This window comes from Sceloporus occidentalis, unplaced genomic scaffold (assembly GCF_023333645.1).
Source record: "Sceloporus occidentalis isolate IW3139 unplaced genomic scaffold, rSceOcc1.0.p SCAF_412, whole genome shotgun sequence".
Lineage (NCBI taxonomy): Eukaryota > Metazoa > Chordata > Lepidosauria > Squamata > Phrynosomatidae > Sceloporus > Sceloporus occidentalis.
Window position 1 is genome coordinate 205,714 of NW_028317392.1, and position 15,577 is coordinate 221,290.

The 15,577-nt window shown below is 43.2% G+C and overlaps 1 protein-coding gene across 1 annotated transcript in view; it reads right to left on the minus strand.

Moving 5' to 3' along the window:
- LOC149272836 (RNA-binding protein RO60-like) overlaps nucleotides 1-15,577 on the minus strand; it is a 142,268-nt gene that overhangs the window by 112,190 nt on the left and 14,501 nt on the right. Inside the window, exon 3 of the mRNA XM_089506679.1 lies at nucleotides 6,239-6,385. Within this exon, the coding sequence (XP_089362805.1) occupies nucleotides 6,239-6,385 (147 nt within the window). The remainder of the gene's footprint in view (nucleotides 1-6,238; nucleotides 6,386-15,577) is intronic.

The window sequence follows — 15,577 nt, forward strand, 5'->3', positions numbered from 1 at the left end:
AAAGTATACATTTTATGATAAGACTTGACTGCCTCCAAAACTTTAGTGCCAGACTCGATACCCCCCTGGGAAGGGATCTGGACCTGGTAATGGTTCAGGAAAGTCCTCACAGAAGACCAGGAAACTGCTTGACAGATGCTCTCAAGTGGTGCACTGACATGGACCGCCCAGGAGGTAGACAGATCTAGTAGAATGAGTTGAGTCCAGTAGGAGTCTTGCCTTGGTAATGAGCCACAATCCAACTATGAAGTGTAGAGGTGGAAGCTGCCAGGCCCTTTCTTGAGCCCACAGGAATCAGAAGAAATATTAGGAGATTTTCTCCATTCCTGAGTCCTCTGCAAGTAAGCACACACCGTACCACACCCAGGTTATGCCACTCAGATTCAGCTTGTGAAGATGGACCTTGATAGGAGGACGGGTTGGTCCTTCTATAAGTTGGTTTAAATGAAACTCTGGAACTAGAAAAAGTGCGAAGGAGGGCTACAAAATTAATAAGGGGATTGGAAGATATTAATTATGAAAAGAGACTGAAAAAGTTAAAATGATAAACACTAGAAAAACTGTCTTAGAGGGCATAAATATATGCAGAGTCAATATAACGAGCTCTTCAGTGACCTGTTCATTAACAGAAATGTACGAAAAACAAGGTCACCCTCTGAGACTGGAAAAGTGGAGATTTCATAGACAACAAAGGAAGAAACTCTTAATAGTAAGGACAATAAAGGTATGGAATTCACTGCCAAGGGAGGTAGTGTTATCAAATACATTAGATGCCTTGTTAGAAAGGCATGGCATAGAGGGCTACACATAGAATAACGTTAATATTTAAAGCTTCTTGATCCAAGGAACAATCTGCTTTTTGGCAGTCAAGAAGGAATTTTTCCCCCAGAATTTGAATTTAAGTAGCCCCATCTCCCTGAAATCTGAGGTAAAGTTCTTCTCAGGACAAAGCCTCTAGTTCACACTTTCCACATACTGGTGCGATGGCCATTAGGAACAGAGCTTTGTAGGCTAACAGCTGAGGTGAGACTCTTTAGAACCAGGGGCATGTCCCATGAAGGCGCATACCACTTGAGTGCGCAGGACCGCTCAAAATAATAGATTGTTCGTGGGATCCAGAGCCCATCTGACACTGGTAAGTGCAGACAGGGCAGAGACGTGTACCTTCAGAGTGTTCAACCCCAGACCAAGATAGAGTCCCATTTGCAGAAAATCAACAATTTGAGCTAAACTTGAGTGGTAAAGAAGAAACCCTTATCTGAAGCAATCTCTGCAAATGCCTTCTAGATCCTGAAATAGGTCGAGGATGAGGACATCTTTCTGGCTTTCAAAAGAGCACTAATCACTGAGGAAGACAAACCCTTGTTCCTCAATGCTTGCTTCTCAAAAGCCAAGCTGGTAGCCTGAGGCTCTTTGTTAATGGATACAGGACCGGACCTTGAGATAGAAGGTCCCTGGAGATTGGAATTTCCTATGGTTCTTCCAGAGCCACTTGTTGAAAAAGTGGAAACCATGGTCTGCAGGACCAGAAGGGAATGATAGCAATGACTGTTATCCTCTCTTTCTTACCTTCTGTAATGTTCACAGGATCAGACGAATAGGAGGGAAAACACAAGCCAATTGGAGGCTCCAATGGGATGTTAGATCATACGTCCCTGCTGCTCCCGGATGAAAGTAGGGACTTGACAGTTGAACGCAGAGGCCATTAGGTCCACCTGAAGTCATCCCCAGTTCTCTGCAGACCCTCCTTGAGAGAGACCATTCTTCCGGATATAGTAATTCTCCAGGCCTGGAAGATAGACTGCACAAAGACCCTGTAGATTCTTCTGCACCCATTGCATCATTGGTCTGATTTCCTTGGTCAGGAATGCACTTTGGGTTCCACTTTGCTTGTTGATACATTCAACAGTGGCCTGGTTGTCTGTTCGAACTGACTCAGTTCCCTTTAGGATGCCTTGGAAATGCAGAAGGGCCCTGCAGACAGCCCTGAGTTCCAGTAGGTTGGCTGATATGTCTTTACCTTTGGCTACTAGGTGACCACAAGGAGCTCTCCAGCCCCCAGAGCTCAAATCTGACTAGACCTATGGTTTCCCCAGGAAACTGTCAAACACTCTAACAGACCGAACCTTGTCCAATTGTTGTGCTCTGGAGATCACCTTCTGCATCCTCTCTTCCGATAGGGAGACTGAGGCCGCCACCGTATTTATTTGGGCTCCCAGAAAGACGATTCATTGAGCTGGAGTAAGGTGGCTTTTCTGGAGGTTGATAATCCAACCGAACTTTCTCAAGGTCCCTGTGCCTTATTTCTGTGTTGATTTCTGGGACTATCAGCAGCACATCGTCAAGATAATGGAATACGGAGACCCAGAGCCTTCTAATGTATGCAATGAGAACAACCAGTATCTTGGTGAATGTTATCTGGGCTGTGCTCAACCCGAATGATAGGCATGTAATTGAAAAAAAAGATCTTGAAATCACGAATCTTACAACCCTTTGATTATCTGGGGCTATAGGGATAATATAGTAAGCATCCCAGAGGTCTATTGAGACCATCCAGTCTCCTCTTGCCCAATGATTCCATTTTGAACTTCTGAACGTTGAGAAACCTGTTTAGGGAACTGAGGATGGGTCTCCATTTGCCCTGAGGCTTTCTTGCCAAAAAGAGAGGGGAATAAATCCCCAGAAACTTTTGATTTCAAGAGACCAGAGAGATTACCTTGTCTACCAGAAGCTGTTGGATATATCTGGTTCAATAAGAGTTGGGTCAAGTCCTTCCTTTCCAGAGGTTACCAAGTGTCTGTTATATCTGTCCCGAGGTGTACAAAGTACCCCAATTTTGGACCTACTGGGTTCATCTGGGCCGGGACACCTTTAGACAATTTTGGGATTTCCTCTGGAAGAGATCCCCCGCTGTTTGGCCTGTCTTCCAAGATGAACCTCTGGAGAACTCATATCCCGGCCTGTAAGATCTTGTGACCCCAAAGGCCGAGGTAACACAGAGAACATGTTGATGTGATGGTTGCCATCGCGACAACGCTATTTCGCATGCGTCTGTCGTGATGACGTCATCTGTACCGTCATTGGTCTGTTCCCTGGTCTCCCACCCTAGAGTCCTATTTAAACGTCCCTGTACTTTTCTATAGTGCCCGTTCTACGAGTCTATATTAGTAGTCTGGGTAGTTGTTCCTACTTTGTTCCTGTCTCCATTTTTGCTTGAGTTACGTGTACCAGACCTCGGCTTTGTATCCTGACTCTGCACCTGTGCTGCCTGACCTGACCTCGGCTTTGTATCCTGACTCTGCACCTGCGCTGCCTACCCCGACCACGGCTTGTCTACGTTTACGCTTCTCTGCCTCTTGCCCCGATCTGCCTACCTGCTGCAATACTACCTTGTGAGTACGTCACCATTCCTGCTTAGTGGGTCAAAACCTGCATTGCCTGCTCCAGCATAACACTCTTCTGTCACCCCATCTGGTTGCTCTTCTTTTAGGAGTTCTTTCTCAGGGTAAAAATGACTTTCTGCCTTCCGCTACCTTTTTGACTGCCTCGTCCAGGTCTCTACCAAAAAAGAGGATCGCCTTGAAATGGAATCTGGTGGAAACTTTAAAAATATCTATAGAAGCCTCTGACAAAAACTCTGCAGTGATTCTGAACATTTTCATAGAGTGCAAAAGATGGGACTTGCTAACCCCTTTGCCAATGTCTTCTTCGAGGTCACGTACGTAAACCCTAAAGTCTCTAGACCGAGACATCAAGGCGTTCACCCTGTTCCTGATATTTTTTTTTTCAGGTTTAGACCACTCCGAAATCATCAAGCCATTTTCCAGTTCATGCAAAGGAAAATAAATCTCTCTGGATTAGAGATCCCCCAAATATTTGTCAGACTCAGCATGTCCTGTTTCAGATTCCTGGATGTTGAGGGTAGATCTGATAAGAGAAATAAGCTTCTCAATAGCCCATCCAAAGTATCCAGAATAGGGGCAGCATCGTCATCTGATGACCTATAGGACCCCTCCTCAAACATCAGGTCCTGCAAGGCCTGTGAGTCTGACGCCTCATTCTCTTGAACCAGGGGACTTATAAAAAATGGGAATGTCCTCATAAATCGCTTCCTTGACCCAATTCCTGAGGTCCGAAGATGTAGATGGCCCCTCTGCTGCTATAATCAAGCAGTCCTTCCATAGGGTTTTACATTCTAGAGCCCTGCTGCGGCAGGCAGTACAGGAGGCAGACTTCTCTCTTCTTTTCCTTGGCAGAGAAGAGTGAGAGGCATGGCTACAACAAATCACGAAACTATGTCAGAAAGGCTCTCTTTTTGGTAAAAAAAATTTACAAAAGAAATTGCTAATAATTTTGGCCCACATTGACCTGGAAATTGATTTGTGGGATTCAGATGAGTGATCCATGAGAGCTGACACAGTGAAACGGAAGAAACAAAAAATATTTTTAATAATACTTCCCCTTTAAGACCTAGGCTAGTCCTGTATTTATGTGTGTCAGTCTTTTATGTACCTTTGCCCTCTTTTCCCTGAATCATCTGGGGGTCTTAGTTCCTTCCTTCTCTCCTCTCCCCATGTCCCAGTTTAAGATATCCTATCCTTGCTTAAAGAAGCGTCTGAGGATCTTGGCTTCTCACTCCATCCCTTGTGTTCCTTGCCTTGTTCCCTGTCCTTTTTTGTGTCCTGTACCATGTATGTCTTGTCTGGCTATGTTTCTTCCTCTGTCTCCCTGTTCCTTGCTCGCTCTGCCCCCCTTGCTTTCTATGTTTCTGCTGTTACTCTTCTTAGCTTCCCTACTCCCAGCCTGCAGCATCCTGGTCATTTCTCTGTAGAGCTATGTCTCATGTCTGCTCCAGGGTGCCTGCAAGATATCACTTTGTTTTGTTCTGGACAACATCTGGTGCTATGTCAGGGCCCTGGTATGTGGCCGCACAACCCTAGGCGCTATACACTCGGGGAGTGTAGTTGCCCTGCACCAGGCCCTGTCCGACTTTGCTACTGCGCCTTAACTCCTGAATACCATCATTGGACGCTCTGGGTCTTTAAAAGTTGTCTGTATGGACCCAGTCTTTGACCGTAACCTTATACTATCTCAAACCAATTGGATGATGTCCTTACGGATGAAAGGGAGGAGCTGCCATGGTTAGCCAGGAAACATGCTTTTTACATGGGAGATGGCTAGACATGGCAGTGAGCTATTCAATTTCTCTCTTGGAGTAGTAGTCTACTACGATCCCGAATTTCTTCCCACTCATCTCACATAGGTCAGCAGCAATCCTTTGCCATTGGCCCCCATGCAGCAGGGATGTTATCGAGGCTCCTTCTCTGAGGCTGATTATCATGACAGAATGCACACTTTAAGATCAGTTCTGCGATATCTACATTCATGCCACGGCGCCAAACTGACAGAGCAGCCCTTTCTCTGCACTTTGTGATGCCCTGGTGGCCATTACCTGGTTCTGTTCTAGGACAGGAATACGATCCAAGCAAGCTTAAGAACGCAGAGAGTTTAAGAGAAGGCATTCATGCAGAGTTAGGGCCGCTCTGTCAGTTTGGGCTTGTTCTTTTCAGGACAGGAATGTCATCCCAGCAAGCTTAAAGTGAGAAGTGCTACAACAGGTATACAGCCACAGTGCGGCTTAGGATGTTGTTGCCATGCTGACCTCTTATCACTTAGATCCAGAAGGTGAAATGCCTTGACTTATATACACTACGGGTGAGGAATCTGCCCACACAGTCTACACTGCCTCCTGTGCTGCAAAGACATGCTCAGCTAGCTTTAATGGGGCAATGTGGTAATATTTTAAAGGTCATAACAGAGAAATCTGCCCCTGTATCAATCTTAAATTTGATGCGTGCCCCATCACAGGGAGTTCTGAATTCCAACAGTGTCCAGCCACTGCAACACTAATCCAAAGAATAGTTCACCTTCACATCCAGATTCCCATCTAAATTCAATTTCTTTTACTATCTTTAGGTAACCAGACTTTAGGTAAAGATGAAATATATTTGTCCCAACCTGTATTTCGCCATGGACAACCATATGTAAGTTTTTCTAGTGCTATAGCTGAAAAGGAGAAAATTTGGCATATTCTCACTCAGGGTTGCTTGGTATACTCAAGAAATGTTTGACATATAATTTTCATTCCATCTACTGTGTCTGTGGTACCACAGGCTGAATTATCTAGAAACGCAATAAAATGTTTAGTTGTGCTAGTAAGGACAGTATTAAGTCATACCTTTTTCAGCAGTTTTTCATTATTCAGCTGCTCACATACCATGGTGACCTCTGGACATCCTGGTGTAAGAATGGAGTCAGCTGTCATCTTTCCCAAGTGTCTCAACAAAGCAGTTAGTGGCATCTCTTGTAGAAGTGCCTTCCATACCTGATGATAAACATTTTTCAATGTATTTTGAAAAATAATCAATGACATTTTTCCATTCATGCATAAGAATAAAATTGTTAAACATTTTCCCCGAGAGAGGAAATGACTATTCATCTTTACCTCCTTCAGGATTGGGCTGTTTTAACATTTCTGCGATGCTCATATTTAGCTGTACTTTTCTTCTCATTTACTGTAACCACACAACTTATATATTGCTTTTTGAGTTTAGACTTTATAAATACCCAATGGTTTTATGTTATTGTAGGGCAATAAGTAAAAAGTGTTTTGCTATTTTAGAAAAAAAAATTCCGAATCTGGTAATCATGCCCCATGTCCTATTCGGGACATCTTTGAAGCTAGCCAGTTTAACTTACCCAGATCAAACCATACATTTCTGAAAACTAGACACACAGGGGTATTTCAAATGGTGGTAATTTTACCTCTCACTTTTCTGTGGGGTTGGCACTTCAGGTATGAATGTATAGCTGCTGACATATGTCACAGCCAAATATCACTGTGTTCAGCAGTATCTCTTTTGTAATGTATTTCTACCTACATTTTTGGGGGCTAAAACGGCACATTTGGGAGGTGCACATTTTCTTTTCAATTTGACAAATTTTTAGCCTGCACCAATGTCATAATTGGGACATCTTTAAACCTGACCAATTTAATTTACCCAATCAAACCATACTTTATTTATTAAACTGGACACCCCATGGGTATTTCAAATGCTAGTATGTTAACTCTTTCCATGCCAGGATTTTTGGGAAGGTACAGAGCTAATTTTAGCACTTTTTATCATTTTATTACATAGTACATCTGTATTTTTATTTATCTTGTCTAATCAATTTTTACAGGTATTCATTTTTTTTATATTGCCTAAGGTGTTTTTCCCCAAAATAAATGTACTTTAATTTTTTTTATTAATTCCTTCTTCTATAATTTGCACATCAGTATTTGCACTGATTGCAATTTTCAGCAGCCCTTTTGATCCAAGGGTGAGTCTCTTTGGTTCATAAGCACCATTTTTTGGCATTTTTCCACAACGAAGCACTACAGCACTTTGAGAACAGGCACTATAAAGATCTGAAAACTTTGAAGATCATCATTCAAATCGAGACAGATCAGAACTGCGGGAGAACACGATCATAAGACGTATCAGCACATATTTGGATGTGCTCATTTGCTTTTAAGTGCAACCCACTTCTATCTTTTTCATATTTGTGTGAGATGCTGCCAAATTTTGTTCCTGTTTTCTCTCTTCATTTACACCTCTAGACGTAAAGATTGTGAGAAAAGCACAAATATCACAGATATATTGTGCAATACTTACCACTGAGATATTGTATATCTTTTTTTCTTCTCTCTTTTTTCTAAGTTCATCCGGGTGATGTAAAACAAAATGTGATTCATCAGACCAAGCCACCTTCTTCCATTGTTCTGTGGAATGCTCATGTGCGCATTATAGGCACTTTCAGCAGTGGACATGGGTCAGTACGGGCACCCTGACTGGCCTGCGATTACGCAGCCCCATAGGCAATAAACTGCAGTGCACTGTGTTCTGAAATTTTCAGTTTAGTGTATTCGACCACACGAGCCAGCCATCACCCCCAACATGAATCAATAAGTCTTGGCCACCCATGAACATGCCGCCAGTTCACCGCTTTTCCTTCCTTAGACCACTGCAGACCGGGAACACCCAAGAGCTGCAGTTTTGGAGATGCTTTGACCCATCTAGCCATCAAAATGTCTCCCTTGTCAAAGTCACTCAAATCCTTACGCTTGCCCATTACTCCTGCTTCTAACACATCAATTTTTAGGACAAAATGTTTACTTGTTGCCTAATATATCCCACCTACTTACAGGTGCCATGATAATCAGTGTTATTCACATTACCTGTCAGTTATGTTATGGCTGGAGTTGTGACGGAACTCTCCATCACTGGCGCCCCTGGAGAGGCCTGAGAGCCAGCCTCCTCCCTATTGACTATGGGCCCTGGCCTTGTAAAGACTTCTGTGTGTAGGTACAGGGAGTCAGTTACTGATTTTCCCACGGTACAGGTTTAACCATATTTCTTTAATATTAGAGACTCTGAGGCCTGTGGAGCGCCGATATTGATTTAGGGTTGGTCCTGTACTTTGCCAACACAGATGATGTTTTGCAATTATTTATTGTATATTATAACTTGTGTCTCCCTATGTTTTCTGCTACCCCCAGAAGTATATTGTGTTATCACTTGCTGGGGGGGAGGGAGATATGTCTGGCAGACAGGCAGGATGCAACCAATCAGTGGCTAACTATTGTTTCAGTTAATCTGTTTAATGTCTGCTCCCCAATGGTGCACTAAGATGTTGTTTAAATTGGTCTTTCCCCATCCCTCCCCCCATTGTATTCCACTATGTTGAAAATTAATTTATGTCCTTATTAAAAAACCTGGTGTACTTCACCTTCGGCTAGTGATCTGGGTGACTGGAGAGTCGGTGCTTTTGGAGTGTGCCCGTATACAGTTCTTGTAAGAGCTATGAAGCAGCTATTGATGGAGCTACCCAGTCGGGGTACAGGGCATCCCGTCACAGGTGCAAAAAGAAATATGGTAAAAAATAGGGGGGGGGGGCTTCTCTGAATTTTTCTTCAAATAACCTTTTACTTATCTACAAAAGCTAATGGAAAAAAAACCAGCTAAATAGGTTATAATATTTGTCCTGAGTTTAGAAATGCCCAATGTTTTTTTTCCAATAAGGAGAATCTTGCTATTTCAAAACCATTGTTTTTCAAATATAGTCATACTGCTCCCATGTCTTATTTGGGACATCTTTGAAATGAGCCACTTCAATTTACCCCCATTAAACCATATATTTCAAATACTAGTATTTTAATTCTTTCCATGCACTAATTCTACCATCAGTTGTGAAAGTTTGTGATAGTGTAAGAAATTATGACCCTCTTACAGGGTTATTCTTTTAGGGAATGTGTGACGAATAAAGCACAAATACAAGCGTATAGAAAAATGTATATTGATATTGAATTAGGATACTGTTACAGGTTGTAAAACATCTAACATAGGGAAACTTAAGCACATTCTTGGGAAACCTCTCTCAGCTCACATGCTTCTCCCGAACGCCATCTTGCGCAGCTTCGTTCTGAGTCTCCTGACCCAGCACTTCTCTTACACTCTACTGACTATTACAGCCCCTAACTAGTTATTCCAGAATTCCTTGTACCTCCCAGAATGTGGTTCACCCGACCCCTCTTTCCAGATATTTCCTGTACGACTCAATTATGGAGGGGATAAACAATCCATGTGATAATACACACATCTATGTTAAAATACATCTCCTGCTTCAGGTGTCTGACCCCCTGGGGGGTATTGCATCTCTGTTGGAGCTTTTGTTCCAAACCCTTTGAAGTGAAAATTACCTTACATTGTAAAACCAGATATCTCACCTTACAAAAACCCAAATATTCCCAAAAACATTATGCATAAAATGCAATGTTCCATTTTAATCACACCCTTCATTTCTTACAATACTATTTTGTTTTTCACAAACATTTGAATTCAGGTATACATTTACAGCTCTTGGTTTATGTCACTGTCAAACAACACCCAAATAAGTGTTCACCAAGATCTTCTAAATACAGAGATACTACCCATGCATGGGTTTGTTGGGTTATTTGGGAGGTAAAAGGCCACCTTTGTGAGGTGTGCATTTTTTGGGAATTTTGACATCTGGTCAATCTGTGCCCATATGCTATTTTTGCGGACATTTTTGAACCAGATTTGATTTACTAGACACTCCATGGGCATTTAAAATGCCAGCATTAACTCTTTCCATGCAATAATTTAAGGACTTGCTAAAAAACAAACAAACAAAAAAAAAACTTCACTGTATATTATATATATAAATATATAAAATCACATACCATTACATACGTTATGGTGGGTAAAGGTGATGGAAAACCCTTCCACTAAAAATAATATATGTGCAAAACAAAAACAGTAGTTGCGCAAATTGACAAAATAAAGCAGGCTCAGAGTTTAAAGGTCCATTGAGCATGCTATAAAGTGCAATACTGAATACATGCTCCCCACAGACTACAATAGCGACCCCCGAGGCTGAGTGGATTTTAGGATAATGGTCACACTGTAGCCAAGCGTCAGCTAACCACAGTGCCACGCAGCTACGGTGCAGCAGCATCCCCACTTCTCTCTACAATGCTGGTTCTATCTGGCGCTGAAGTGGTTAATCTCTGGTGTCCTGGCAGGAGGAAGCAAAGTTTGGCAGGAGTACCCAGTCAGGGTACAGGGTGTTTCGTCACAATATCCTTCTATTTTCTCAAGATCCAACTACCCTTTCGCGCTCAGACCTTATTTGTAGTACAAGCCTAACACCCATTCAAATTTGGTTCTTCGTTTTCAACATCGACTCAGTGTCGCCTCTTCTTTGTCTGCCAACTTCATAAATGGGCGCTATCAAGAAAGACATCCGTGCTTTGCACATGCAGTATTGTCTGTTAAGGACGCTCATATGAATCGTAGGTCTATTGTCTTCTTCCATCCAAGCGATTTTTCGGGGATCATGGTGTTAAAGCGACTCATACGAGACGAACACCATCGTACGATCAGCCGGTCCAACTCACTGGAGAAGTACAGGCTTGGAAAGGCCGAGCCATCTTCGGACCACATCAGAATTTCATCTTGGAATCCGGTGCAAGCATGTTAGGATGGGGAGCGGCGTCTCTCACGGAGGTCGCAGGAGGAACGCACTTTACATATCAATTTGGAGCTCATCGTCGGTTCCTTCGCTATCCGCAGTCTTGCAAAAGATTGTTCAGATTGCTGTCTTCTTTTGAAGATGGACAATTTCTCCAGTTTGCTTTATCAAGTTCCTGGGTGGGACCAAGTCCAAAAGTCCAACGAAATTGACAAAACCGATATACCAGTTCTGTCTTAAACAAAAATTTTCCCTTCTCGTCCCTGGAGTAGAGAATCAGAGAGCCAATTGGTTCTTCAGACGCTGGAGGGACGCCAGCAATTAGACTGGTTTTCCGTGATCTAAAATCGCAGGGGTCCGTTGACTTTGGACCACTTTACGTCCCAGACAAACCATCAGACCCCAAATTTCTTCAGCTGGCTACGAGACCCAGAAACTCTGGCAACGGATGCCTTTCAAACATGGCCGATGTCGGGAGCTTTTCCTTTCCTTCCATTCGCTCTTCCCAGGGTTATCCAACATCTTCTGACTTTGCAGGTTACTTTGCTTCTGGTGACTCCATTGCGGTGATCTCAACCCTGGATTTCAGCACGGAATTTTCCGTTCAGGATCCCCTGGCACTTCCAATATTCCTGTCTCTTCTACTAGGCCCAAAAGGTCAGTTCCATTCTCTTATACTCGTCGGCAGTCTCTCCTTGACCTTACTCGACTTATCGCAGGACGCTAGAGATTTGCCCAGAGATTCATGGGCTCAAAGTACCCACAAGTCTTATAAGGCAGCATGGAGAACCTGGTCTTCTTGGTGTATGGGACGACAGGTTAATCTTCAACTTCTCAGTATTTGCTCTCTTACACTAAACTTTTTCATCCTGTGTCGTCTTCCTACCCTAGCACGATGGATCTGGTGGTTACTTACCTAGGCAGGTATTGATCAACAGTTTGGGGCCCATTTCGTCCGAGGGGCGACAGCTTCAAGTGCATTCTCAGCAGGCGGCTCCCTCTCAGATGTATTCTCCAGGCGGCTGATTGGTCTTGAACTTCTACATTTTGCGCATTTTATTTTCGGCTGTGTTACAGTTATTATCTAGCTGTTAAAATTGCAAATATGAAGCCTCCTGTGTTGCCTTAAATTGTAGCAATTATTCTAGTCTTGATGAACAAATAATTGGAATTTTAATTAAGACAGGAGGTCTATATTTCCCTTCCGCCCTTCCCTTTATTATGAGTTTCCTCTCTCACTACATACTTTTTACGTATTAACCATGAGGGTCTACTTTGTGAGATAATTATTGTGACTCAGACTATATTTTTCTTCAACTACTTGCAGTTTGCTGTTGTGTATCTCTTTTTGCTTCCAGTTTAAAGCCCTTTGGGATTCACTTCATCGGCTACCTTCCTTGTTTACGGCTGTTGGACCGTTCGATATCCATTAGACAGTTCACATCCGCATTTCATGGTTCGCATGCTTCAGAAAGAGGAAGAAGGAGAGGCTGCATTCAACTATGTTCGGTTATATCTTTTTTATTGATTGGTTATGATCCTTCGGTCTTTATTGTGTTCTAATTGAGGAAAGGAAGACAGGTTGTAGTGTGCTACCTGCCAACACATGCTGAAGCCTTGTAGCACCTTCCAGTAAGTAAGCTGCAAAAGCGGAGGGAAGTCCCTATTATGCGTCAATGGAGTCAAAGGTAAGGGTGAGTTAGGGACCTGGAATGGCTCGATAGTCGCCAGAATTGTATTTATTTACAGTATATTGTGCCATTGGTTGCTGTCTAAAATAATAAGGAGCCACAGTATCCAGTTACTCTATTGAAGAGCTATATTACCATCTTCCTTTGTGAGTGCACAACTATACTTTTTAATTTGTTTTATACAGTTACACTAGATTTGCATATTTTTTTCTTCCTACATGCTCTTCTAACTTACCTCAAAGCATCTGTCTATAAATGAATGGGATCCTATTATCTGATATTCAATATATCTAACACTGAAGTTAAGAGTTATTTCCCTGTACCAATTACAGATATCCCTATACTTGTCGAGTGTTGCACAATCCACTAAGTAGCCCATTTTTGGTATCATGACATTACACGGTCACAACTCTACACTCTCCCTCATGCCTTATTGTAAGGTGCCAAAGGGAAGGCGCTTTATATAATGTAGGTGGAGACCGGTATACAGGTAGAAGTCACGATAAAGGATACCCGGGTCTGGTACACAGAGAGCAGCAACGTAAATAAGGATAGCCAGGTCTGGTGTCACAACTTACCTCTCCGGAGAAGCCTTGTCCCGACGCCGTTCCTTGCATCTGCGGCAAGGCAGCACACCTAGTGTAGCTGCTTCTCGCAACATGTCTCCAAGCAACCTGCGTGTGAGTCATAGGAGGGGGCGCGGCCAGGCTGGGAGATTACTGGGGGCGTTCCTGCTTGGGCAATCTTCAGTGCAGTTCTGGGGCGTGGCTTGGTGTGGCACCAAATTTAAAAGTCCTGCTGGTCTGCTGCACTTTACCCTTGTGTGGTCTTTGTGTCTGACGTGCTGCTAGTAGCTCCTACTCTGATTACTCCTCCGTGTACTGAATCCTGGCTTGATTTCTACACTCCGTTTTGCAGTTCTGGTGCTACCTTCACCGTCTATGCTACTCCTCAGAGACTGCCTATATTTATTGCCTATATCCTGCCTTCTGGCTGCGTAATATCTCTTCTGCCCTTGGTGTTCCCTTTGGGCCTTCCCATTCGGTATCACTCGGGGTGAAGTTGCGGCTTTTTCAACTTTCGGGGTATAGGTACATAACATCTGGTACACAGAGAGCGGCAAAACGATTAAGGATAGCCGAGTCTGGTAAACGGGGAGCAGCAACACAATTAATGATAGCCGGGTCTGGTATACGGGGAGCAGCAACTACAAACATAGGAGGTAAGGCACTAAAGGTCCAAACGGCACAATAACTGAGCACTGAGTGAATCTCAGTGCTAAGTTTTTAAATCGCCCGCTAGCGGACGCCACGCCTACGTGCGTGATGTCAGTCAGACGCGCTCCACGCCGTCTTTGACGGGGAACGCATACAGTTGATTGGAGAGGCGTGCCGCGTGTGGAGGAGGAAACGCCAGACGCGGCATGGCACCTGCCGCTACGGACGAGCGGGCATCCCGGTAAGGTGTGTGAACCGGGACCCTGACACTTATATTAAATCCTGATGTTAATTCAAACTGAATTTTTGCACGTCCCTACTATTTACCCCTCACCCCCGCTCTCCAGTCCTTTTTGTATTTTATCCAATTGTTTTTCATCTGCTGTGGCCACTGTGCCAGTTTTGTCACTATCTTCCTATGCCCTCAATAATTAAATTTAAACTCCTGAACCTTACCTACAGAACCATTAACAACACTTTAACGGGTTATATCTTTAATCGTACCGCCAAATACTCCTATGAATTAGCTTTGTTCCCCATTATCACTTCTTTACACTCACATATTCAGGATGTTGCCCATGTGGAACCTAATTATATCTCACAAAAAATCCTGCTGCTCAGAGAAGCATACAATCTATACTTCTAATATCTGAACCCACATTCTGAAACAAACCATCCATGCCCAAACCATCCCTCCCATTCTGCCTCATTTCCCCCTTAACTACCTAACAAACATTAAACTCAGGGTCCACGAAGAACCCCCAGCACAGCAACTACCGGAGTACCAGCTCCCACGCCGCCACTTTAACCGCCATCTCCACTCCTGCTACAATGCCTGCTCTCACAACAAACCCAGAGAGCTCACATGTGCCCCCACCTGAATTCCTAAATGGAGAAGGCATGACGACCTCTAGCGGTGGACTTAAAAAAACAAGCACTGAGTGCTCAGTTATTGTGCTCTACAGAGCTATACTTTTCTGTTCTACCTGTTATTGACACTTGGCTATCTATTAAACGTTTACGCTGCTGTCTCCAATCCTGATTTTTGGCTATTGTTATACGACTACGCTGCTGTCTTCAATCCTGATTTCTGGCTATTGTTATATGACTAGGCTGCTGTCGCCAATTCTGACCCTTCGGCTTTTGATTTCGAACTTCGCTGTGCTGTGTATCCTGCATTCTCACCCTAAACCCGACAATAGCTTCAATACCAGTATGCCTCAATCTGTGTTAATCTTATATTCAGTTTTGTATCTTGTCAATTTAAATGTTAGTGTTAACACTGCCCTATGGAGAGTACTACGGCATACTATACATAAAAAGGTAATGTACAAAATAACAATTTGTACAGCACTTATATTATTGTTGTTGTCTAACCAAAAAGTAAGCATTCCATACATTAGTGACATTTTGTTACCTTTTCCTTCAGATACATTTCTAACTAGATGTAATCAGCAGTGTGTTCTGGACTAAGACAGCAGATTCGGGCATGGAAGCCTCTTGGCAGTAAAAAGTGGCCAACTAAAGGCTGATGTTAGGAGGTCTTCAGAAAACTACATTTCATTATTTGTA